This window comes from Nymphalis io, chromosome 26, assembly GCF_905147045.1.
Source record: "Nymphalis io chromosome 26, ilAglIoxx1.1, whole genome shotgun sequence".
Taxonomy (NCBI): Eukaryota; Metazoa; Arthropoda; class Insecta; order Lepidoptera; family Nymphalidae; genus Nymphalis; species Nymphalis io.
In genome coordinates, this window is record NC_065913.1 from 3,492,137 (window position 1) to 3,518,014 (window position 25,878).

The following is a 25,878-nucleotide window of genomic DNA, read 5'->3' on the forward strand; positions in this document are numbered from 1 at the left end:
TATGTTTTTGCGTACATACATAACATTATCAAATATATATTGAGAAGCGACAGTCATTGTTTTAATTTCTTTAAATTTACATCTTAGTGAATCTTTTGGGCCCAGGTTATAAATTGCACATTTACATCTTACATCGCCAGTGTCCTAATTTGTGTTAATAATTTATCTTGGCACTGAAAGAAACCGTGAAGCATGCATGTGTCGGATGAAATTCTGCTACATGTGTGTCCACTAACCTGCGTTTAAATATATATTTCAGGACACATTAATATAAAATTAATGTTAACGAAACGAAATTCGAGCATGCTTATCTCTACCAATATTATAAAGTGAAAGCGCGAATTTTGTGAGTTAACCAAGGCGCCTAATCGAAAAATTATTTCACCATTTGAAAGGTACATATTCCAGATGGTTATGTAATATAATTAGGTATCACTAAATAACCTCCGACGCTTGTATCTGTCTGAACGCGATAAACTAAAACCAACCAATTGACGGAATAATTCACTTAGAAAGTTCAAGTATATCACTCATTACATTACTGAGTTTATCTATATAAGTATGTATTTACAAAAGAAGAATAGTATATGTAGTATATCAAATGTCTGGTTCCCATAGCACAAGCTTTGTACAAGTGCTTTGTACATCAGATGGCCGTGTGTGAAAAATTTCCCAGGTTATTATTATTATTATTACGGTTTTGTATAAATTGGCTGAAATGTGATTGTTGAAGATATTGAAAAATGTCATGCAGATTGGGAACTTTACTGGCGTTTGGCGCGTCAACCAATAGTATTATATATATAACGATATAAACGTATTATATAGAACCTTTCTACCCGTGGGAAGCCGGGACAGAAAACTTGTATTAGCTGAGATAAAGAAGATAAGTGCTCAATTTAAAAACTAATTAAATATCCCATGGACTCGTCTAATTAGTCATTTGACGTACTCAAGAGTCAAGCGATGCTTACGAATGCACTTATAGGTAACAATAGAAGGGTGAGTGAGCCAGTGTAATTACAGGCACAAGGGATATAAAATCTTAGTTCCCAAGGTTGGTGGCGCATTGGCTATAAGCGATGGTTGACATTTCTTACAATGCCAAAGTCTAAGGGCGTTTGGTGACCACTTACCATCAGGTGGCCCATATGCTCGTCCACCTTCCTATTCTATAAAAAAAAAAAAACAATTTTTTCGCCCATTGCTTTACCCGCGTGTGTGGGTAGACTGTGTAGGTACCCTATATACATTTCTATATTCCCTGACAACATATATGTAAAAAATTATGATATTAATAAAGAACAAAACAAAACAAACTCACTTACTCATTAATAATATTCGTAAGAATTATATTTTTAATTTTCCTGAGAAGAACTCAGCTCGTTTCTCAGTTTTAAGATATCCAATTTTGATGCGTTTATCCTTTAATTGGTATCGTTATAATAATCAATGTCGCTTATCACTTTCTGACATTTCACGATCATATTCTAAGGTGTGTTTACGTTTGTTCTTACAAAAAAGATAGCATAAGTGAGGTCGCTCAAAATATTATCTTTTTGTATAGAGAATAGAGTTACAGAAAATATCGTAGCCAATATGAAATAGTCGTAATTATCACACAACGTATATATGTATAAATAGACAAAGACAAAATATTTCAATACCTTTTTCTCAATTATCACCCATTTTTTTTGTTTGATAGCTTGACGAGATTTAATGTTGTCATAAAAATAATAGTAAAAAATATGTTCAGATAAGACTGTTTTGAATTTTCGAAAATTTCGATTATTTGTTTTTTTTTTTTTTTTAATTGGTAAAACTTTGTAATTTCTGGACTATTTATATTTTGTAGGTACCGATACCGTACCGGTAATACGAACACTTCCTTGCAAATGGAAATTTAGCAATGAGTCATTCTGTTAGTTTTTTGGAGCAATTTCCGTAATGTTTCGCTTGAACACTAAGTGTGACGTTTACTATTAGGTGAATTAACTTAAGCCGGTTGGCGTGGTTGGTGGATGCTTGCCTTTCAAGCCGAAGGTTGTGGGTTCGATTCCCACCCAGGACAGATATTTGTGTGCATGAACATGTCTGTTTGTCCTGAGTCTGGATGTAATTATCGTATAGAGTATGGATTTACAAAAGAAAAATAGTATATGTAGTATATCAGTTGTCTGGTTTCCATAGTTCAAGCTCTGTACAAGCTTAATTTGGGATCAGATTGCCGTGTGTGAAAATGTCCCAGGATATTATTATTATATATGTATAATAAACATTATATATATATATATGTCGCAGAATCAAAGATTTAAGACGCCATAATTTAAGTACAACGCCGTCTATAAGCATATTTCGGAAACGTCAAACGCTTGAGTAAGGTCGATACAGGAATTCAGAGAACCCACTTGACAGTTAATGAATAATGAGTTGTTAATGATTTGACATCGGACACTTGAGGTTTGCTGGACGCTCTCGTGCGGAGGGACTGGGGAAAGGAACTCCGTGGCGAACGGTCGTCTTCTTGTATCGAACTTGCTGCGTTTCCAACCACTTTAATCGGCGTGGTTAATTGTTATTTTGTGATTATAGATTGTAAGCGAACAAATAAACAACATTTGTACGAGAGATATAATGATGTTGATAAAAATAAAATTGAAACAAAAATAAAATTTTTATTTACTATATCAAAATCGGCTTAGTTATACACACGTACATGAGAATTATACATATATATATATTGATTGATATAGTAAATAACAATTTATAAACATATCACGTATGTAGTGTAACATAACTGTTTATGCTGGTGTACCGAAAATAGCTTATTCGTAATTTATTTATCCGAAGAGGACGAGCCTAGACCGATAGATCTTCTCAAAGTAAGAGAAGACAGCTCAACAGTAACAGCCTGTAAATGTCCCACTGCTGGGCTAAGGCCTCCTCTCCCTTTTGAGGAGAAGGTTTGGAGCTTATTCCACCACGATGCTCCAATGCGGTTTGGTAGAATACACATGTGGCAGAATTTCCATGAAATCAGACACATGCAGGTTTCCTCACGATGTTTTCCTTCACCGTCAAGCACGAGATGAATTATAAACACAAATTAAGCACAGGAAAATTCAGTGGCGCTTGCCCGGGTTTGAACCCACGATTATAGGTTAAGATTCACGCGTTCTAACCACTAGGCCATCTCGGCTACCGAAAACAGCTTATTCGTAATTTATTAATCCGAAGAGGACGGGCCCAGATCGGGAATATTAACTGATTGTGGGTTCGAATGCAATACGCATTGAAATAGCGTGGTCGAATAAGGTCCAAATCTTTTCAAAATAAGAGAAGACAGCTCAACAGTAACATTTAAATAGTGTTTATTTAAGTAGTCGTAATAATAACACCTATTATAGTAATAAATATTTTATTGCATAACTTTGTGCAAAATAATTTACATTGAAGGCTTTAATAAATAAAAATACTTAATAATAAATCATGACCGCGTGGAAAATGAACCATTCATAATTGACTATAAAAAAGTTGGTCTTTTTGGAGATAGAAGCAGAAAAATATAATCGTTATGGCTAGCTAGTTACTTATTTAAATACAATATAATGAACATATTTCCTAGAAGATCTAATTATTATAAAATTAATTGAAAAGTTTGTCGTTAAAAAATCAAATACCGCACCCTTAAACAAAGATAATTAACTGTCCTTAATTAATTCTAGTAAACAGCTCGAATGAAACTTCGTAAGTAGAGCAACTAAAGTTTGTAAGACCAAATATTCTGATAAAATTTTATATGACCATTGTGTGCATAGTTCATTTGTTAGGTGGAAATATTAAAAAAAGTATTTGTATCATTCATCACATTAGCAAAAACATTTGCGAATTGTGTGTTTGTCAAATATTTTATAAAACAATATTTTTGCAGAATTCGATGTTTGAAACCTAAAATGTTTCTAAAATTATTTAAAAATTAAACACACCTATAATATATTATATATTTAGTTAGATTTTAGAACTGCCTCGTTGATCTAATAGCTAGATATAACGCCGCAGATCCCAAGTTCCTGCGTTCAAACCGGAGGTCGAGCCAATAAAAACTTATTAGGTTCTGCCAAAGAACAGCCCGTTAGCAGCCCGGAGTCTGCAAATTGGAAGCGTTTACACTCCCAATCGTTTGGTTCTGCGTCTGAACTCTTTTTGGTCGTGTAGGGATACCGTCCCATTGGATTATGAGAGAATATATAGAGAGTCTAATCTCTATTAATATTGGCCGACGTGACAGATATTAGTCTAGAGGACATCATCAATTAGATTTACATTTTACCTTCACGGTAAAATGTATGCATATAATATACATATAGTCATATTCCTTCTCACAAAAAATATATATTTCTTATATTATCTATCCAGCGTCATGTTGGCACTATGTGTACATTTCGCACGAAAAAATACATTTAAAAAATGGAACTCATTGTTATAATTTAGTATTTATAAATCGAATCCATGAACAGGTTAAAGTAAAGAAAAAAAAACACTTGAAATCACAAAACAAATTGTGTGTATATTTTTATCATTTCGTCAAAAGCTGTAGGTGATGTTGTAAAATTAAGGTCATTGTGTCGCCACGCCGTAATAACTTCGTCCACACCTCGTTTCTAATAAAATTTTAGTAATTATACTGAATAATTATATTTTATGGTCTCTGGTCATTGTTTAAAAACGTGCTTAAACAACTTTGGGTACAAACTCTAGTCATTTCTGCGGGGGCCCATTTGTATCAGAATTTAGTATATTTTGTTATCTGTGTTATTTTGATGTTCTTACATGTAATGTATATAAAAAAATCTGGAGGGACAGGCCCATAAACATTTAGTGTAATCTAATACTGTAAGGGGGGAGGCGACAATGGTTTTTGTTAAAACGACAAAGCTAGACGTTGATGCTGTGTCTACCATGGCCAAAACCAAAAATTGAAGTGTTTAAAAATATAGTGGAAACACAAAATCTGACGTCTGCGTGCACAATACACTTCTAGATAGAGGCGACCTCGACCGTGGTCGGAGCTGTGCCCAATTATCTACTAAAATCCGCATTTCAAAACAATTCTTTACCTAAATTTACGTTTAACTTTATGACTAATGAGTTTCTTGCCGGTTCTTCTCGGTAGACATTTAATTCAACTAGTATTGGATCAGAGATAGAATTTCGATCATTATTATCAATCTCATATAACATAAGAAATATTAAATGTCACTGTAGAAAAATGCAGACGTGTTTGGCTACATGCTATTGTAGTACAATAACAGCCTGTGAATGTCCCACTGCTGGTCTAAGGCCTCCTCTCCCTTTTTGAGGAGAGGGTTTGGAGCTTATTCAATTGTAGAGGAAAAGTAATTTCAGCGTATAGCGAGGCCTTAGATACAATATCAGAATGAATTGAAATAAAAGCAAGAATGAGGATAACTAAGAAATGTCTGGAGTTGAAAAAATTCATGATAACAATTTACGTTTAAAATTTATAATAAAAAAATCTAAAAAGTAGTTCTTGTTCATTTATCTGCTAACGGTCCACTATTACAAATGCAAAAACTCTAATTTGATTTAACCGTACTCGCGTTTAAGTGTTAATATAATTTTTTTCCTAAAACTAAGGGTTTTCTCCACAAACGAAAAGGTTTTCGCATGTTTCCTGTTACTAATAATATATTTGTTTATACTCATACAAAGTAAACATTTGTAATTAAAGCAAATTTTATTACTTCAATGTTGGCATCATTTCAACTAAATTCTACGTATCCAGCAAGAGAGCAAGTTTCGTTGCTTGTTAGTTTTAAACTAGGACAAGGGAATTACATAACATTAATAAATATATTTGTACCTATGAAGTTATGTTTGTAAGACAATTTTGTCCACAATGAAACTACTGTTACATACATCTGGTATATGACGTCGCCACGACTGCCTCGTTGGTCTAGTGGCTTGATGTAAGACCGCAGACCCGGAGGCCCTGAGTTCAATTCCCAGGTCAGGCCAATAAAAAAGTTATTGAGTTTTTCTCAGAAAATTCTCATTGCCCGGAGTCTGGAAGTTGGAAGTGTGTACACTCCCGTGCCTCGGAAAACACCTAAAGCCATTGGTCCTGCACCTGAACTCTTTCCGGTCGTGTCGGATTACCGTCCCATCGGATTATGAGAGTTAGGAAATAGAGAGTGCACCTGTGTTTGCGCACACACTTGCACTATAATATCTTCTGCGTAGTTGGCTAATTTATCTTGGCCGCCATGACCGAAATCGGTCTGGAGGACATTATTTTTATTATTATATGATGCCGCTTAAAACCAGCATCGGTATTATCTTTAACATCGAGCTGAGTGGTAACCAATTCCTTTCGTCACAACTACACTAAAAAATATTATTTTTCCTTGTTTTAAAATTATAAATTTAATATCCTATAATTTCTTTAATTTTGTAATCTTTATAATATCGTTATATTATTATAAATAATTGGTCAACTAATTTCTTTTTCTTAATATAATAATGACAGCCAAACATCGAAATACCACAGGTTACCGTAAAGCTGTAAAATATTAAGATATAACTCGTCACATTGTAATTACCGTATTCGTAAATGAAATGTATTTAAATTTGCGTTTCCTTATCGATACCAGAGTGCATATTTTTTTCTATCTTGTCACGATAGACGCTCTGATAAAAGCCGAAGGTCATATCTTTGTATGCATTTCGCATTCGCTTCAAATGAATCACTATAGGAAAACTCATTTAACACAATTACACAGTATAACAATTTTTTAAGGACAAACTCGATGAAACAAAACATGATTGTGAATTGTCAGAAAGTAATATGCGAAATTGACTATAATAATGATAATATTTAGAGGATAAACGGATCAAAATAGCGTAACACTGTAAGTCGGTTGTCAACATTTCATGAGTAAGGTACGAAGTGAAACCAAATGTAAATCAAAACCAATTGTAACTCGAACTGTGTAGGTTGAATTATTATCAAACTCTACGGCCAAACAGCAACACTTGGTATTGTTGCGTTCCGGTTTGAAAGGTGAGTGTGCCAGTGTAAATGTGTTTTGTCTTCAGAAACAAGAGTTATAGCATCTTATTTCCAAAACTTAATATCGCATTGTAAGAACGATGTAAGGAGTATTTTATATTTATTGGTCTCATGTCTATGTGCGAAGATGCCTTCGCCTTTGATCCTTTGCCTTAGTAATTTAAAATACATGTCCACTTACGACTTACTAAAAAATATTTACTCATCAAGTACACTAAACAAGCCAGTAACTTATTTATGTTATCGAAGCTATCAAGAAAATTATCAGCTTGTAATACATGTTATTAAGATACCGCTCATCGATTGCAATTTTTGGACTTTAGAATGAATAATAACGTATTTATAACATTCATTCGTTCAACCTTTACTATCATTTATAGTCGTGATATGTCTATCCGTGCAGTGCCGGAGAAAGAATACATTTCACTGCCCCTCTCTTTCCCATGGGTGTCGTAAGAGGCGACTAAGGGATATCTGAGCGACCATCTGCTCATCTGGTGGTAGGATGCTAACATCCGCCTGGCTTGTTACCACCGTACGCATGGTGAAAAACTCGTGAAGTGGCTTGCAGCCGCGTTTCGAGGTCAACCAGCGTACAGCCAGTGCCCGAGCGAGTATTGCCGCGATGGGTGTTGGTCCAGTGGAGACGGCTGTTGAACCAATGCCGGGGGAAACTGTATTGACCTGCCGGACAGGGAGACCTGAAGAAACGGCTGTTCCGCTGGCCGCCCGTGGCATAGTACAGGGGCCCGAGCGTGCCTAACCAGCTCGCAAGGCTGCCCCACCAGGCCACGCATAATCTCGGGGTGGACCGTCGTGCCGGTTGGTGACTGGAAGGTGGGGTCCCGGCGGCCACTTCTGAGGGGTTCGGGGGCCCTTCCGTCCGGCGGATCAGTATATTTTCCCTTTTGGCAACCATTTGGGAAAACACGCCTCCATACTTTGCCCATCCCTATCGTGGCAATATGTCGCTCGCTTCACGTCTCTTTTCCTTATTTTTCTAAATGGTAGCGCAAGTAAGAAATAACGGTCGTTCAGCGGTGCACACCCCCACCATACCCACGCTGTTTGAGGTCGAGTTCTCTAACATCCGAGGACTCCACGCTAACCTCAACGCTGTCCACCACCATCTCGAGACAGCACGGCCAGCAATGCTGTTTCTCACGGAGACGCAAATATTCCGCCCTGCCGACACCAGCTACCTTAACTATCCCGGCTACATGCTAGAAGAATCTTTTAAAGCGAAAGCCGGAGTATGCTTGTTCGTCAGGGCGGATGTTTGTTGTCACCGATTGCGCTGCTTGGAGGACCCCTCCTTCTCCATGTTGGTGGTACGTGTGGACCTGGTTCGTCAGAGTCGAGTCTACGTGTGCCTCTACAGATCCCACAATGGTGACTTGGAGACAAGTCGATTATTTGACCATCTTAGTCGGGTGGCAGATGCTGCGCAAGAGCAGTTTCCTAACGCGGAATTGGTGTTTTTGGGGGATTTTAATGCTCACCATGAATCATGGTTGAAATCCCTCAAAACTGACCATGCTGGAAGAACTGCTCATGCTTTTGCACACGACTTGACCCAACTGGTTGATCAGCCCACCAGGATCCCAGACATTGATGGGCAAGCGCCTTCTCTACTGGATCTTCTGCTGACTTCTCACCCGGTGGAATATCAGGTTGTGGTTCAAGCTCCACTTGGTTCTTCGGATCACGGAGTTATATCTACCAAACTGCCACAGGCCAAGCTGCCGCCATCAGCGGTATGCAAACGTCGCGTTTGGCACTATAAGTCGGCAGATTGGGACGGTATGCGCGATTACTATGCGTCAGTCCCTTGGAAGGAACGTTGCTTCAGTGGGAATGACCCGACAGCTAGTGCCGCTGCTGTTGCTGATGAGATCATGTTAGGAATGGAATACTACATTCCTAGCTCAGATCTTATCAATAGGGGTACGCGTAACCGTTGGTTCACTCGTGAATGTGCCGACGCTGTATCATCTAAGCAGGCGGCATATCGCGCGTGGATCAACGGCTGCATTAGCGGGGCATCTAACATTGACTCACTGAAAGCAAACTACAATAAAAATTCCAAGTCCTGTAGGAAGGCATGCACGAGAGCGGATGCACAGCGCATTGTACAGATTGGTCATGACCTTATTTCGCATCCTAGGGGCTCCCGTAGCTTCTGGCATCTGACCAAGTCTGTGCAAAATAATTTCTGCCAACCTTCGCTGCCACCGCTCAGAAATCCGGACGGATCGCTAGCTCACAGTCCGCAGGAGAAAGCCGACCTCCTGGCTAAACTCTTTGCCGACAACTCTGTGATCGATGATTGTAGTGCGCAGCCACCAACAATACCTTCATGTGGCCACACGATGCCTGACATCAAAATCAGGCAACGTGATGTGCGTGCGGAGCTGCAATCACTTGATATACGGAAAGCTAGTGGTCCTGATGGAATACCAGCCATTGTGCTGAAGAAGTGCGCGGCGGAGCTGTCTCCTGTGTTAACGCGCCTGTTCCAACTTTCTCTCTCTTCGGGATGTGTGCCGGAGGCTTGGAGAAGAGCTAATGTGCAAGCGGTTCCCAAAAAAGGGGATCGGTCTGACCCGGCAAATTATCGACCAATAGCTATCACCTCAGTACTTTGTAAGGTGATGGAACGGATTCTAAACAACCAACTGATCCATTAGAAGAATCCTGTCTAATTAATGATCGTCAGTACGGGTTTCGACCAAAACGGTCCACAGGTGATCTTCTAGCGTACGTAACACACCTCTGGGGTGAAGCTATCGACAAGCATGGAGAATCGTTGGCTGTCAGCCTCGATATCTCCAAGGCTTTCGACAGGGTCTGGCACAGAAGTCTTCTCTCCAAGCTACCGGCATATGGTCTGCCTGCTCAGCTATGCACATACATTGCTATGCAGATGATAGTACAGTGCATGGTGGATACCACGGACACGCAGTGGCTGGGCGGGCAGAAACTGAGGAGAGGCGGGAGAATCTTGTCATTGAACTCGATAGGACGTTAGAGCTCATTGCCAAATGGGGTTCTGATAATCTTGTTGAGTTTAATGCCAAGAAAACACAGGTATGCGCTCTCACAGCGAAAAAGTCACCATTTTACCCTCATCCCTCCCTCTGTGGCATACCGCTGATGATACAAAGCAAAATCGCCATGCTGGGGATGGACGTTCGCTGCGACCTTAGTCCAAGGGATTACATCGAGGCTAGTATAAAAACAGCTTCACGAAAACTCGGAGTTCTGAACAAGGTGCGGCGTTTTTTCACGCCACAACAACTGTGCCTGTTATACAAAACACAGGTACGGTCTTGCGTTGAATATTGCTCGCATCTTTGGGATGGCTCCGCTAAGTACCTACTGGAGGCCTTGGACTGGTTGCAGCGACGTGCAGTACGCATTATTGGCGACGTAAAGGTCACAAACACCCTTGAACCTTTACAATTGCGTCGCGAGATAGCAGCACTGAGCGCTTTCTATCGACTGTATCACGGCGAGTGCTCTGAGGAATTATTCTCTCTAATTCCTGCTTCCACCTTCCTTCTTAAGTCCACGCGAGCTGGTTCTCGATGTCACCGCCTAACTGTGACATCAATTCCATCGCGCACAAAGAAATTTGGCAACTCCTTTCTTTGTCGCACTACCAAAAAATGGAATTCCTTACCAGCTCACGTGTTCCCCTCCTCTTACAACCCGGGTTCCTTCAAACGAGGCGTGAAGAGGCATCTTGCGGGCCGGCAAGGCGGTGACGGCTAGTACAGAACATTCTTCCCGACTGTACTGGCCGTCGTCGCGTTTGGACTCTACTACCACTTACCATCAGGTGGAGTAGAGTCATTTGCCATCCCGGACATATAAAAAAAAAAAAAGCATTTGTGATACGTTGTATCAATACTCAATAATATAATTTTTTTTTTTTTTAATTTAGACGACACGTAAAGTTCGGAAGTTTCTATGCCGAAGTAACCATGGTAACATGGCATACCGCTACCAAAAAAAAATTAAGATAATAAATATTATATATAGACGTCACACACACATATTTATATACGTTATTATATATTATATCGTACAATTTTGTACGTTTTTGATATTTCAAGCTGTAGTAGCTTGAAATATCAAAAACCAGTCTTAATATTAATGTGGCCTCATTTTACTTAAAGTTCAATTTGTTCAAAAAGGCCTTAAGTTTAAACATTATCATATATTTATGTATCGTTTTTAACCGTTACACAATATCGTTGCTAAATTCAATTAAGTAGTATTTATTAACTAAAAACCAATAAAATCTTACAACATTCAATTCATCAAATGGATTGGTATCGATCGAACTACTAATAAATAACTGAGCAAGATATTTCTGCTTCCTGAGTCGGGTTAACAAAAGTTATTGGGAATTACTATCTCATAATTGTTGGGAGGGTTACTCACACACTCCTGTTTATGTGAGTAAGGCAATAGAGAATGCTAATATATGTGAACAGTTAATATCTACTGTCTAAGTAACTATATCCTTGAGATTGGCGGCTGTGACCGAAATTCGGTCTGGAAAACAGCTTTCAATATGTTCTCTTTATTTAAGTCCTAAAAATGTTATTATATTGAATCCATACAAATTCAAGCACCAAAAAAAGCACTTTATGTAGCACGTATCATCCTAGTAATCTTAATGTTTCAATTCAAATATATGTATATACATAACCTTTATTCATACTACATTATCATATAAAGAAACACGATTAAACCAAATATCAAATATTTTTTATATTCACAAGTATGACTGTATTTAAAAAACAACGAAAAGGTTAATGATTCAAATAACGGTCAAAATAATATTACGAAATTCGGACAAAGTACATACGTCACAAACCATGACTCAATAATCTCAATCTTTGTTTCAGAATATAAACAAACACTGCTGAGTTTATTTCGTTGGGACTGAGTGAATAATGTCTTTCTATTATCCGAAAAACTTTCGTGCCAATGGCTGGGGTTGGCATAGAACCGCTAACGCTGCTTCCGCAGTTAGTGGGTTTTTGAATAAGGAGCGGAATGGCGAAGGCAGCTCTGAGCCTCTGATTGGTAATGGCAGCTTATATCCCAGCCTGCCAACGGCAGATGATGCTACCTTCTCTGGGGTCAAACTGTACCCTTCGCTGCCTGTTGAGGAATATGAAAGTGGGGCTGTCGAAGAAGTTGTTGAAGAGGCCTGTGCAGCTGTCAACGTCAGCTTGGAGGTGAGTTTTTAAATCTATGATGTTTTTTAAGTGTACTCTAGACGACCAAATGTATCACGTGATGCAAGAAAAGATGCACGTAATCTGTAAGAAGTCACTCAATATTGATTCTTAAACAAATATTAGTAAAGCAAAAATTTATTATATATTTCGATGAATATATAATTAAATAATGAAATAAGTAAATGGCATGCACATAGCAACGATTATTTTTACCTCATTAAATATAAAATACCATAATTAACCTTATCAAACGAAATAAACAAATTGCATAGTCATTTTGAATATTTTCCATGAATTAATTTGGTATTTTGAAATTTATCAGACTTGAACTTGGTGATAGCAAAGGTTTATTTTTAATTGATGTAAGCGTGGTATTTACTTACTACAAAGCTTAGCTACAAAGCATAGCATAAAGATATATGTCACTTGTCTACTTTGTCCTATGTCTAGTCATCATTTTGTATGAAAATCTGAAAAAACACCCATTAGTCAGTGGATCCCAACAGGCCGAGTCGGCCCAGGTTAGGGCACCACAATTTTCCGACAAATTCCCGACACGCTAAAATCTATTTTTCATCGCAATAAAAAACCGTATTCCGACTATTAAAAGATTCGTAGAGTAGCAAGCTTCCAAAGGCTTCGATGGGATGGTATAGATAGACCTAGGATATGGGTATTACATCCACCACAAACTATCGAATGCCTGATACATTTTGATCTTATCTTCAGGAACTCGTCAATAGATATATGTCGCTGATGATATGATTATGGACTGGTCTTAGTCGCAAGTTCTATAGAACGTTAACTTAATAAAAACATATAAACAGTGAATAATGTATAATCTATCATATAATTAACATATATTCAAATCGTCATACTATAAGGCAATGATTAGTTTAATGAGATCACAGAATCGCGATGACTAATCGGGGCTTTGTACTTAATACGAGTGTTTCCGAATATAATCATACGTTAAGATTCTGAATCACGGTGTGATATGACTGGCTGTGACGTATTTTATCGGTCTTCAATGTGACGTCATACTTGTTTCTTCTGTCATACTGAGAGACTAAAGAAAATACTGTTATTACATCACAAATAATCGTAATACAAAAACTTAGGATAAATTGTATCAAACAAAAATGTCTATATTCTTATGGCCTACAACTTTTGTAGAAAACATTATCACTGGTGGTAGGGCTTTGACCCACTCATCAGATATTCTACCTCAAAACATCTGTACTTGGTATTACAGTGTTCCGGTTTGAAGAGTGAGTGAATCAGCGTAATTAATTACAGGCACAAGGAACATAACATCTAGTTCCCAAGGTTGGTGGCGCATTGGTGATGACCATCGCCTTATAGTTAACATATCTTACTCACTTACCATCAGGTGGTCCATTTGCTCGGCCGGGCATATAAAAATATAGACAGATATACGATAAAAAATCTAAAAACATTATTTATTCCAATAAAACGTTCCGTGAAAAACACGAATCATTTTTTTATAGATTTGACCTTGAAAATTTAATATTTCATTGCTTTTCATAAAAAAAAAAGATCAATCAGAGGTATGGGCTTTTCGGAAAAACACTTACGATTAGATCAAATATCGCAATGTCTAATATCTCAATTCAAAACTTTCTACAAGAGGCTACAATGAGAGACTGGATAAAGAAAATTATCATTTTAATTTAAATGGATTACTGGGAGCGACTTTATATAGTTATACAATTATTGTTGTTTGTCATTTGTTTTCGAAAGATATTTCAGTGAACGAGCAGATGGGATATACTTCACGTTTATATTTAAATCGCACGGATTGAAATAACTGTGTTCCTTTAACGACACTTTTGGGTAGTGACGTTTATTCTCTTAATAAATACGGAAATATTTTTTCATTACTGGTAACACCAAACCATGAATTCCGTCATCATATTTCTGCATGTTAAAAATATACTTAACAAATAAAAACCTTAATATTAAAGTCGTTTAATTATAAAACGACTGAAAAAACATAAAAAATTTACTTGGTGGTAAAGCTTTGTGCCAACCTGTCTGGGTACCTGCAATGTTTAGTATTATTGTGTTCGGGTTTGAAGGGTGAATGAGTTCATTGACTCAAACACAAGGAGCATAACATCTTAGTTCTCGAATTTAATGGAACATTGGCGATAAAAGAGATAGTCAATATTACGAACCAAATGCCAATGTATATGAGCGGTGATTATCATTTACCAGACCAAGGTCCTCCAGACCGATTTTGGCCACGGCGGCCAATCTCAAGAGAAATTAGCCGACTGCGCAGGACATATTATAGTGCACAAGTGTGTGCGCAAACACAGGTGCACTCTCTATTCAATAAGTCTCATAATCCGATGGCAATCCGACACAATCGGAAAGAGTTCAGGCGCAGGACCAACGGTTTTACGTGCTTTCCGAGGCACGGGAGTGTACACACTTCCAGACTCCGGGCTGCTATTGAGATTTTTCCACAGAAAACCCAATAACTTTTTACTGGCCCGACCTGGGATTTGAACCCAGGACTTCCTGATCCGCGGCCTTATTATTTTATATATAAATTTAAAAAAAAACTTTAATAAATAAGCCTTAATTAAATTTTTAGTCTTTTTATAAAACGAGTTATTTGTCCATTAATTAAAGCTAAAGTGAGTTAAAGTTACTTCTATATTTTATATAAATGATTCTTTTATTCTTATTTATTGTGTTCATATACATGAATATACATATGTATATACCACAAGTTGATTGTAATCAATTCTGCGAACTAAATAAATAAAACGATTGTAAGTATGTAACGATAGTTTGCAAGATAAGCGATATACTAAAATTCTAAGAACAGAAAATAATACAAAACCGAACATAATAAACGACAACTAAATACAGTCGGTACAAGTATTTTTGTCATTATGCTTTATTTATAGTCCCCTCCCGCCGACGACGACGCTCGTGTCGACGGCCGGCCCCCTCGGGAGGCACCCTTAGGGCGTGCGTATTCTGAACCCTTAAGTGGACTCTAATCTAGCTTGATTCTCAGTACTCGCCCTCCCGCTGGGTGACGCTGTCAAGTCTAGTAAAGTCAACAGCATACACATTGCAAATCAATCTTTATTTATATACATAAATATTAGCTCAGGTAAAAAAGGTTTTTAAGAGATAGTCACAAGTATATGAGCACCTTTGCTAGCAGTGTTTTTTTTAACTTGCGTATTAAATAGACCACAGCGAAAGCTTTGTGAAACTAACGAATGATTATACCAATTTCGGGATACATAGCCTACAAAATAAACAGTGCGAACTTTCATGCTTCCTGTTATTCATATTCTATAGCTTATGTAAAATTGGTTTAAAAAAAACATTGAAAGTTAATATTTTTTCACTGCAATTACATACGCATTAAAGTTTATAAGGCGAAAAGCATAAGCCGTGTGTCACGATCCTTATTTGGTGTCTTATAATCATGTTCCGCGGTTGTATTTTTGTTCAATTAATTAATCGACTTGTACAAAAGGAGGTGATTATACATATTTCAATCCACAAAGACTCCCTCTTTCTTTGACGCCCCACTCTTTCTTTCCAACCACTACATTGTAAGTGTGCAATGTAAATGTGTGCTTATTGCATTCGAAGAAGAATTACAGATAAACAAATCTTAGATTAAGTATACCATGCGATTTGCAATAAGCTATGTCACTATAAACGGTTCTTGATTAATATATATTTATTTACAATACAACACTATTCCACTTAACTACATATATCCACTTTGATTTTACTTCTTAAGTTCAGATAACAATTTCACCGATATTCAAGACGCTATGCCATCATAGATTATTTTAGATCAGGACAAATAATGTTGCATCTACTCCATATTTTTTTTTATCTTTACTCCTCTTGTTGGAAATGGCTATAGATATTATATGTTTGTTTAGCACATATACATTCTATAAAACAACATAGTATGTAAAGGACAAGTAACTGTAAACATTACACAGTTCACATTTACCTTATTCAAAAAACTTAAATATATTTTCGTTGCTCTGATACCACAAATTTAAAAGACAAATTCAAATTTAAATATCAATTCCACAAACAAATTCTATTTGGAACCTGTTCGATTGTATTACTTTTTATATTGTAGCCAATAAAATTTGACCCATATATATCATAATTTATTATCAAATATAAAATATATTATATTTTCCTTATAGACCGGTAAATTATACAAGTTAAAATTAAGTGTTGGAATAATTTTTTTGTGTGGTATGCCAAATTTAGAATATTTTTATTAATAGATTTCTTAAGTCAATTAGAAATAATTATTCTAACTTAACGTGAGTCGCAAGAATTTGAAATTTTCTCGTCTCTGACTCGCTGATGCACACTCTTTTATTTTGCTACAGAATAAATCAGCACAGCGCAAAATATAGTGTCTGGGGCTAAAAGAAAACTTAATATAATCAAAAGAGGACCGATTTATCGATATTTATTAGAAATATTACGCATATTGCCATTTTTATAAACAATTATTTATATACATACATCACCATTAATGGTTAGTAATATACATAATATTATGTCGTTTTCATTCTCAAGTAATTTCAAGGTTAAAAAATGTGTTGCCAGATAAAATTAAACATATATGTAAATTACGCTTACATTGTATCGCATAATACGCTTGAATAAAAGCAAAATTTACTTAAAAATATAATATCTAAAACATACTAAAACTAGTTTCAATAAATAAATCAATGAACAAAATGTCTTACGTCATTTCTCTAAGTTGGCAAGAATCTCAGTCTATAGTCCAACCGCGTTCAGTAGGTCATGATATGTCATTCGATCTCGTAGTCGTAACCGTGTTTTCTCATTGGACGAACTTTATGTTGTCAATTTTCGTGAGAAATTTTTGGGTACGTTAGTGATACAATTATGTTTTGTGATTTTATTTAAAATAAACCATTTTTAAGTGTTTCAATGTGTAGAAATCGGTGGCAATATCACTTGTGTATTTCATGATATAATTGTAGAGTGAGGAACAATGTCTTCATAAATTTTACTTTTCATATATATTTTTCATCTTATTCTTGTTACATGACCTCACTTGTGATCTTACAATACTTAAAATTGTGTAGTTTCAAAAATCTTATATGCTCTTAAAACATTAAACATTATTTTCGAATGTAGGCTAAACGTGTGCTATGCTATGACCTACATAATAACATAATGCTTATAATTTTCACCTTTCTGACTCCACCCATGTATGTGATATTCAACAATTTATAATTAGAACAGTATTTCGTTCTAAAATGATCCCCAGTTTAAATACTTGTAAGTTTTCTGTAAAACGTAGGATGGAAGATCCCATAAAACAACTGTTTTTTACTCCTTTACTAACGTTTAATAGTTCAGTAAATGAATGTTATCAATGTCAATTAATAGATAAAAGTAATAAATACTGTTCATAAAGATTCTTCTGATGAGAACTCTTTTACTGTTCTTCATTTTATTTCCGTTTAGGTCTATGCCTGTAATAAATGTGTAAATAAATATAATAATCTGCACATATAACTTTTTTAATTATAATACTCATTACAGCTTATAAATCTTTTTCTAAATACATTTTTAGACCTTGGATATAAATGTTTCAAATATTTCAGTTTAATAATGCAGTAAAATTAACTCCGTTTAACTTACGGTATTATATTTTAAAACTAAATTAAATTTAAATTAGAATTTATAAATTAGTTTATGAACAGTAAAAATGTATCAACATAATTATGATTTTAATATTCATTAAAGTTTTTACTTCAACTGAAATGTTATTATCGTCGATAATAATTGTTATTATTAACAAGTTGCATCGACTTTTGAAACACCCAAGGGTAATACGATAAATATTAAACATATACATTTTAAATTGAAGCATTATTGTTAAGGATTTTTTTTTCAATAATTAGTCTAGGTAAGAGAATCCAAATATTATCAAAAATAATGCTATTGTTTGTGGTAAATAAATAAATTCCTGTAGACTAACTAGAATACAATTTTTAATTTTAATTAATGCCTGATCACTAAGTATTAACATTGTATATATTGTGGTTAATATTAACTTGGTACAATACATATGTATTGTACCAAGATTGTACTATTATAAATAACTTAAAGGAAATTTCTAAGCTTTATAAAATAAAAAAAATTAAATCACCTTAAAAATAAAATTAAATCACCTTAATGCTGGAAAAAAATCCACTAATAGCACGAGGACATTCCAACGCACAATTCTGACATTGCAAACAGTTCTTTCATTTAAAAAAGTATTCACATATAAAAAAATTACATTGCAACAAAAATAATCATTATTAAATACAAATATAAAACCTCAACTCTGTAGTTGTTATGAATAATTCTTAATGTTCATATCTCAATAAAAAAAAACAAATACATGGTTAATATGTAAAAAATGTTGTTCATCAATTAACGTACCTTGGCATTATGATGTCATTACACAATAGTGTAGTTATCTGAACTGCTTCCCACAGATTCAGTATGCTGTGTGCTTTGTCAAGGATGATTGTGTTTTGTTTTTAAATTTGTTTCATTAAAAGTTTGTGAATTTCTATTGTGTACATAAAACAGCCATTTGAATATTTTGGCTTGGAGATTCTCTATAGGAAATATACATAACCAATTTTTAATAATTTGTTTTATATAATTTTAAAGCGTGTGACATTTATAACAATTATATATACATCTGCTTATCTAAAATCAGTTTTTAGTTTAACAAAATTTAGCATATTTCTGCGAAAAGTCATTAATAATGAATTAATTTAAAACAACACTTAAATTAAATGTTACATTTTACATTAATATATTGAAATATTAGACCTACTCAGTAGAGTCATTATAATGTGAATATAGTATATTTCATAAATACATTGTATTAGAGTGATATTGCCATAGTGAATTTTGTTTTTCGTGTTTTTCGACAGTCGATTCAAAATGTCATAGCAAAGGTGGGAACAGTGTAGTGTAATCGTGTGTGTGACGTCATGGCGGGGCAAAATGGTGGCATGGATTTTGGCGGGCTTTTACAAGGCGCCGGCCGGCAGCTATTAAATCAAGGAGGCCAAGCGTTACTAAACTATGGTGCTCAGGCCATAGGGAATATAATTAATGAAGTTATCCAAAAGAAGGAGGTCGAACATAAACGAGTACTTCCGAGTATTAAGAACTATAAAGTGGTAAGTATTCATAATAAACTTTTGGATATACTTGAAGATCTTTCACACTATAATAGACACTAGACCCCCAGACTACCTAATTCTTATTCTTTTTAAGAGTATTTTAAGTGCACATAGTATACAGCCTACTAGTTTCCGCCCGCGTATGAGGGGGTGAGGTCAGATGTTAGGTGTTATTTTTCATATAAGGCAATTGAAGGCAGATTGGTGAATAACCCACCTAATGGTAAATAGTCACCATCTCCCAGTCATTTAACTTAAGGCAATAATAATCATCCCTTACATTGTCAATGCGCCATCAACCTTGAAGCTAAGATTACGTCCTTTGAGGCTGCAGTTACACTGGCTCACTCAACCTCCAAACTTGAACAACAATACTTAGTTATACCATTTGGCAGAATTTGGTAGAATATGTAATGAGTTGGTGATGCCTACCCAAAGGGGCTTTGCATCATCAAATAAATTTAATTGAAAATACATACAAAATTCAACATACGTAAATGTTGCATAATATAATTTAAATATTTGTCATAGTTAACATTGTCATATCAATTTGAAATACGTTTTTAATTTCACGGAACATTTAGCTGTATTATCTGTTTAGTGTTTCGTTCTGAAATGAGTATAAATTAATAGGTAGTGAGTAACATTCCGAACCGATGATAAAGCTGTGAATTCAAGTCAATTATCACGTACGTACATTGTTTAAGCATATTTAAAAAAAAAAGTATAAATGGGATAACTTTACATATTTTTATTGAACACAATCAATTATCAAAATTTTCAATTCAATACAATAGGTATCTATTGATACGAGTATATATCGAGTGTTTTAAAGTTTGCACAAATTGTAGTTCTTTTAATGCTTCGAAGAAGTTCTTTTTTCAAAAAAATACACACTAATTTTATAATATTCTCTGCATTGCCATAAAATTGTTTCTTTTTTCATATATAATAAGTATTCATTTATATAAAGAAAAAAAAAATAAAGGATTTAATCAAAATTTTACATAATTAACAAAATTCTGAAGCCGAGATGGCCTAGTGGTAAGAACGCGTGAATCTTAACCGATGATCGTGGGTTCAAACCCGGGCAAGCACCACTGAATTTTCATGTGCTTAATTTGTGTTTATAATTCATCTCGTGCTTAACGGTGAAGGAAAACATCGTGAGGAAACCTGCATGTGTCTAATTTCATTGAAATCCTGCCACATGTGTATTCTACCAACCCGCATTGGAGCAGCGTGGTGGAATAAGCTCCAAACCTTCTCCTCAAAAGGGAGAGGAGGCCTTAGCCCAGCAGTGGGACATTAACAGGCTGTTACTGTTACTGTTACTAAATTCTAAAGTGCTTAGTTATTTCTAGTTCATACATATGACCTCAACTAGTTGGTATTCGATGAACAAACAATTAAATAAGAACGCCCACCAGGTATTGACTGAATTTCGTACAAAAGCTAATTATTTAAAAGCCTCCACGACTCTCTTAACACATACACACGTGCGCACGCTCACACACACAAACACACATATCGTTCACACTCACTCAACTTAATTATCCGGTAAGATTAAAAGAGTTGTTAAATCTGTATTATACATCCAACTTCCAAACTCCGGTCTACTTTTTCGACTGAAAAAGCCATTAACTTTTTAATGATTTGAACTCGGGTAACAATTAATATCTAACCTGTCCAAGCCTACCACACTAATAAAAAACCACCATGATAATACAAATGATATTATAAAAAAAATACAGGGGGGAAAATGGTATACTCGTAGAATTAGGTATGCACTAATAACCAGCAAAATTTGTAGGAAAAGCTTATCTAAAAACAGGATAAAGCATTTAAATAAATAACTTATATTATATTCTATTAAAATGAACTTGTGACAATTTAGTTCAACTGCATTAAATGTAATTAAAATGCTCATATTATTGACGCTAGATAATTTTATCAGCTCTGGTTAAATGTAAAGCTAAGGGAACGACTATGACTCATCCATGGCCTTCTAGATGTGTTGAGGAAATATACCGTGGGCAATGTAATATATCTACAAATATCTATATATAACAGTCATACATTTGTTAGGGCTTTATATTTCTGTTATATAATTATTATTTTTTTGGTATTTTTTCTTTAATTGGTGTAAGAGATATCCGAGCTTCCATTCGGTTCTTCTCGATCGAATTATCATTCTAAAATCTAAATTGGTGTCAACTTTACGAGTACGAAGACCTTACTTCAATAAAGATTTTTTTTAATTTAAAATTACTGGGACTCGACTGCGTGTAGTTTTACAAATTTGTTATTTGTTTTCGAACGATATTTCAAAGAAAGAACGGAAGGGATATTAACTTCGTTTATATTTAAGACGCGCACTAAAATAACTATGTGTGTTCCCTTAACGAAATGTTTAGATAGTGACGGCATAATCCGTCAATAGATACGCAGTTTTTAGTACTGGTAACAACTAATATAAAGCCATTATAAACAACCTACATACTTAAATAAAAAATATTTGTATTTTATGCTATCCAGATCTTTTGATCCTTTTTATTTAAGTTCAAAATCGTTTCAACTTTAAAATAATATTTTAATTGAATTTTGGGGAGTAAAAGATTCAATGGTTATTAATATATAATTGAGTTAGTAGTTATCACTAAGAATACTACACAATTGCAATTGATTAGTATATTTGGAAATAATATTTTTAGAATAGATTTGCTTAAGCTTTTTTTATTAACTAACCCAACACTAAAGGAAGTGAAGCGAAACCCTGAGTTGAGGTATTGTTTCCGTATGAAGCACGCAAAGCCTCTGATCCTGTGCCTGATTGCCTGACCCTTTGCTTTTTTACCGATCATGAGAGTGACGGAGTGCGCCTTTATTTCATTTCAACATTTGTCACAATATTTCCTGCATAGTTGGTTCATCTCCTTTGAGATTGGCCACATTGACTGTAATCGCTGATTTACCTATAGACGTGACCGTTTTCTTCTCCGCCTTAAAAACAACAACAATAAAACAAACTGAAATGATGTCAGAACTAAGCTCCAAGTTTAGTAATGGGAACCATTAAGGTGAATTATAATCTGTAACAAGTCCTTGGCTGAACAATTCTTGAAATTGCTCAATTGGGAGTAATGAAAAACTATCCTGCACTTACAAATCTATGTATAATCGTAATTTATATATAGGTCTATTCGTGAATGCACGTGAGTTATATCATAATACTATTTTTTTAATTTGATATACGGAAGGCAGAGCGTAGAGAGATTCCGGTATACTCCAGGCTACTATTGAGAATAGCTTGACAGAAAAATTTAATACTTTTTTTTTGCCCGACACGGGGGTTTGAATCCAGGACCTCAGAATCTGCGGCCTTATAGCTCGCCACTAGACCAACGAAGCGGTCGCAGTAATTGTACAGCACAGACATACCGCCATTAATTAGTACATCACTATTTTACTTTTTAATCTACGTTAGTTATCAACAGAAATACACTTTTGACAAAGTGCCAAGTTTAACAATATGTATGGTTTTCATCACTTGACGGTTTATACTAGACACTCATAGAGAATTATTATCCGCCAGTGTGTGGTGGGGGATATGTACACTGTCCTTTTCTGTATCCCTGACGAAGTTAAATTATCATAATACATATATGTAAATCAAATTATATTTCAGTCGGTTTTTTTCAAATCCCATTGTTATATTGATATTAAAACTGTAATTATATATGTATAGAAATTATTAGAACATTTTATAAAAGTAATAGTGAAAGTATTATAATTATAAACACCTAAACTATTTTAAAAAGCGACACCAGTTATTTTTAGTGCACTTAACCTAACAATAAATATATGACATAACCCTTATAAATCTAAACACTGCAATATAACTGTCATATTATAGTTTTGAGGTATTTAGAATAAATAGGTAGGTACACCTACCACTACCCACGCGTCTGGGGAGCACCTACCATCATGTAATCATCTTGTTGTATGTATCTTATTATAATATATTGCTATTGCTAGCCTTTGCGCAATTATGAAAACAATGTCTGAATATTTATTACACAAATATATATAAAGTACAAAGAATTTTAAAAATAATCATACGCTATATTGCATGTTTTAAATAAGTCACGTAAAGAGCTGATAATGTCAGTGTAAAAGGATAAATTTTGCACTGCTTTAAACAAAAAAAAATTATTCGATTTTTATGAATTAAATATTCACGATTTGACCAAAATTTCTTTTTAATTGGCTTAACCCTAAAGTAATCCCAATTAAAATCCCAAACTACTAAAAGTACTAAAACAATAAAAATTAAAAACAATTTAAAATTGAATTAAATTTTGAGGTTTTTGCACCACGCTGTTCCAATGCATACACAATACATAGGTAGGAGATTTATACCTGACACATGCAGATTTCCTCACGATTTTCACTCACCGCCGAGCACAAAATGAATTATAGACACAAATGAATCAAATTCATTCTTTAATTGCCTAGATATGAACCCGCAGTCATCGGTTAAGACTCACCTATTCTAACCACTGAGTCATCGGATCAATATCTAGTTTACTATGCTAATACTATTTATAAAACAATCAATCAAAGTGTAAAACGATGGGCATATGAACTGTACGTATTATTTACGCTAACATTTCTAAATATAACCTTAATTACGTTCTGGTTCACTGGTCTCAACGATTGCCAAACCAGATGTTTGAATGAATAAACCAATTTGGTAACCTTGACTTGTAACTTGACTTATGACTTGACTATAAGCCGAAATGGCCCAGAGGTAAGAACGCGTGAATCTTAACCGATGATCGTGGGTTCAAACCCGGGCAAGCACCACTGAATTTTCATGTGCTTAATTTGTGATTATAATTCATCTTGTGCTTTACGGTGAAGGAAAACATCGTGAGGAAACCTGCATGTGTCTAATTTCACTGAAATTCTGTCACATGTGTATTCCACCAACCCGCATTGGAGCAGCGTGGTGGAATAAGCTCCAAACCTTGTCATCAAAAAGTGGAGAGGAGGCCTTTAGCCCAGCAGTGGGACATTCACAGGCTGTTACGGGTAACCTTGACTTGGATTCGGAGTAAATCTATATCTACATACTTTATATATTCAGTATGTATATGTGGCTTATTAATTTATGTCCGTATAAGGTCATTTTCATGTCGCAAATTGAATAATACTATAAGTCGTATAGTTTAAAATGTATACGAAAAATTATAAAGAGGTAAAGTTTGTGAGGTTGTAGGATTTAATCTCTGGATACTACTGAACCGATTTTGAAAAATCTTTTACCAATAGAAAGCTACATTATTTGTGAGTGTCATATGCTATTTATTTACCCGAAAAATGAAAAGACTTTTTCGTGGTAGTCGGATGTTTTCTACGCGACTTTTGAATCATAATATCATTACAAGGAAAAATGTTTACCGCCCAACAAAGTGGGCACGGGTCAGCTAGTACTTTATAAAACACTTGACTGCAAATATTTGAACAGGCTTAAAATCTTACTACTTACTGGTTATTATTACTTACTGGTGGTAGGGCTTTGTGCAAGCTCGTCTGGGTAGGTACCACCCACTCATCAGATATTCTATCGCAAAACAGCAATACTTGATATTGTTGTGTTCCGGTTTGAAGGGTGAGTGAGCCAGTGTAATTACAGGCACAAGGGACATAAAATCTTAGTTCCCAAGGTTGGTGGCGCATTGGCTATAAGCGATGGTTGACATTTCTTACAATGCCAATGTCTAAGGGCGTTTGGTGACCACTTACCATTAGGTGGCCCATATGCTCGTCCACCTTCCTATTCTATAAAAAAAAAAAGTCTTTAATATAATATTACGCATATTTTATTTTTTCATTATTATGCAACAGCGATTCATTCACTATAAACCCTTTTTTAAATCTTAGCAACTTTTATAAGTATTTCTGTGGGTTTGAATATTTCGGCACATATATGTACGATTAATTTATCTTTACCGCTATGACGTCACCACGATCAAGTGAAAATCGACCTTGAGACAGATCTACTTCACTTGAAGTAAATTAATTTGCTCGGTGGTAGGCCTTTGTGCAAGCTCGTCTGGGTAGGTATCGTCCACTCATTATATATTCAACCGTAAAACCGCTGTACTTATTATTGTTGGGCTCCGGTTTGAAGGGTGAGTGTGTCAGTGTAACTACATGTACGATGTGTACGATGTACGACATGTTGTAT

The 25,878-nt window shown here is 35.1% G+C and overlaps 1 protein-coding gene across 9 annotated transcripts in view; it reads left to right on the forward strand.

Annotated features, from left to right (window-relative positions):
* Nucleotides 1–25,878, forward strand: part of LOC126778454 (calpain-A) — an 80,433-nt gene that overhangs the window by 4,745 nt on the left and 49,810 nt on the right. For 5 of the 9 annotated variants that reach the window (XM_050502008.1, XM_050502014.1, XM_050502007.1 and 2 more), the window contains exon 2: nucleotides 12,016–12,351. In XM_050502008.1, coding sequence (XP_050357965.1) covers nucleotides 12,064–12,351 — 288 coding nt within the window. In that variant the 5' untranslated portion in view covers nucleotides 12,016–12,063. Of the gene's footprint in view, nucleotides 1–12,015; nucleotides 12,352–17,186; nucleotides 17,293–17,313; nucleotides 17,407–19,253; nucleotides 19,620–25,878 lie in introns of those variants that run through there. The other 4 variants (XM_050502010.1, XM_050502012.1, XM_050502011.1 and 1 more) reach the window with 4 other exon arrangements.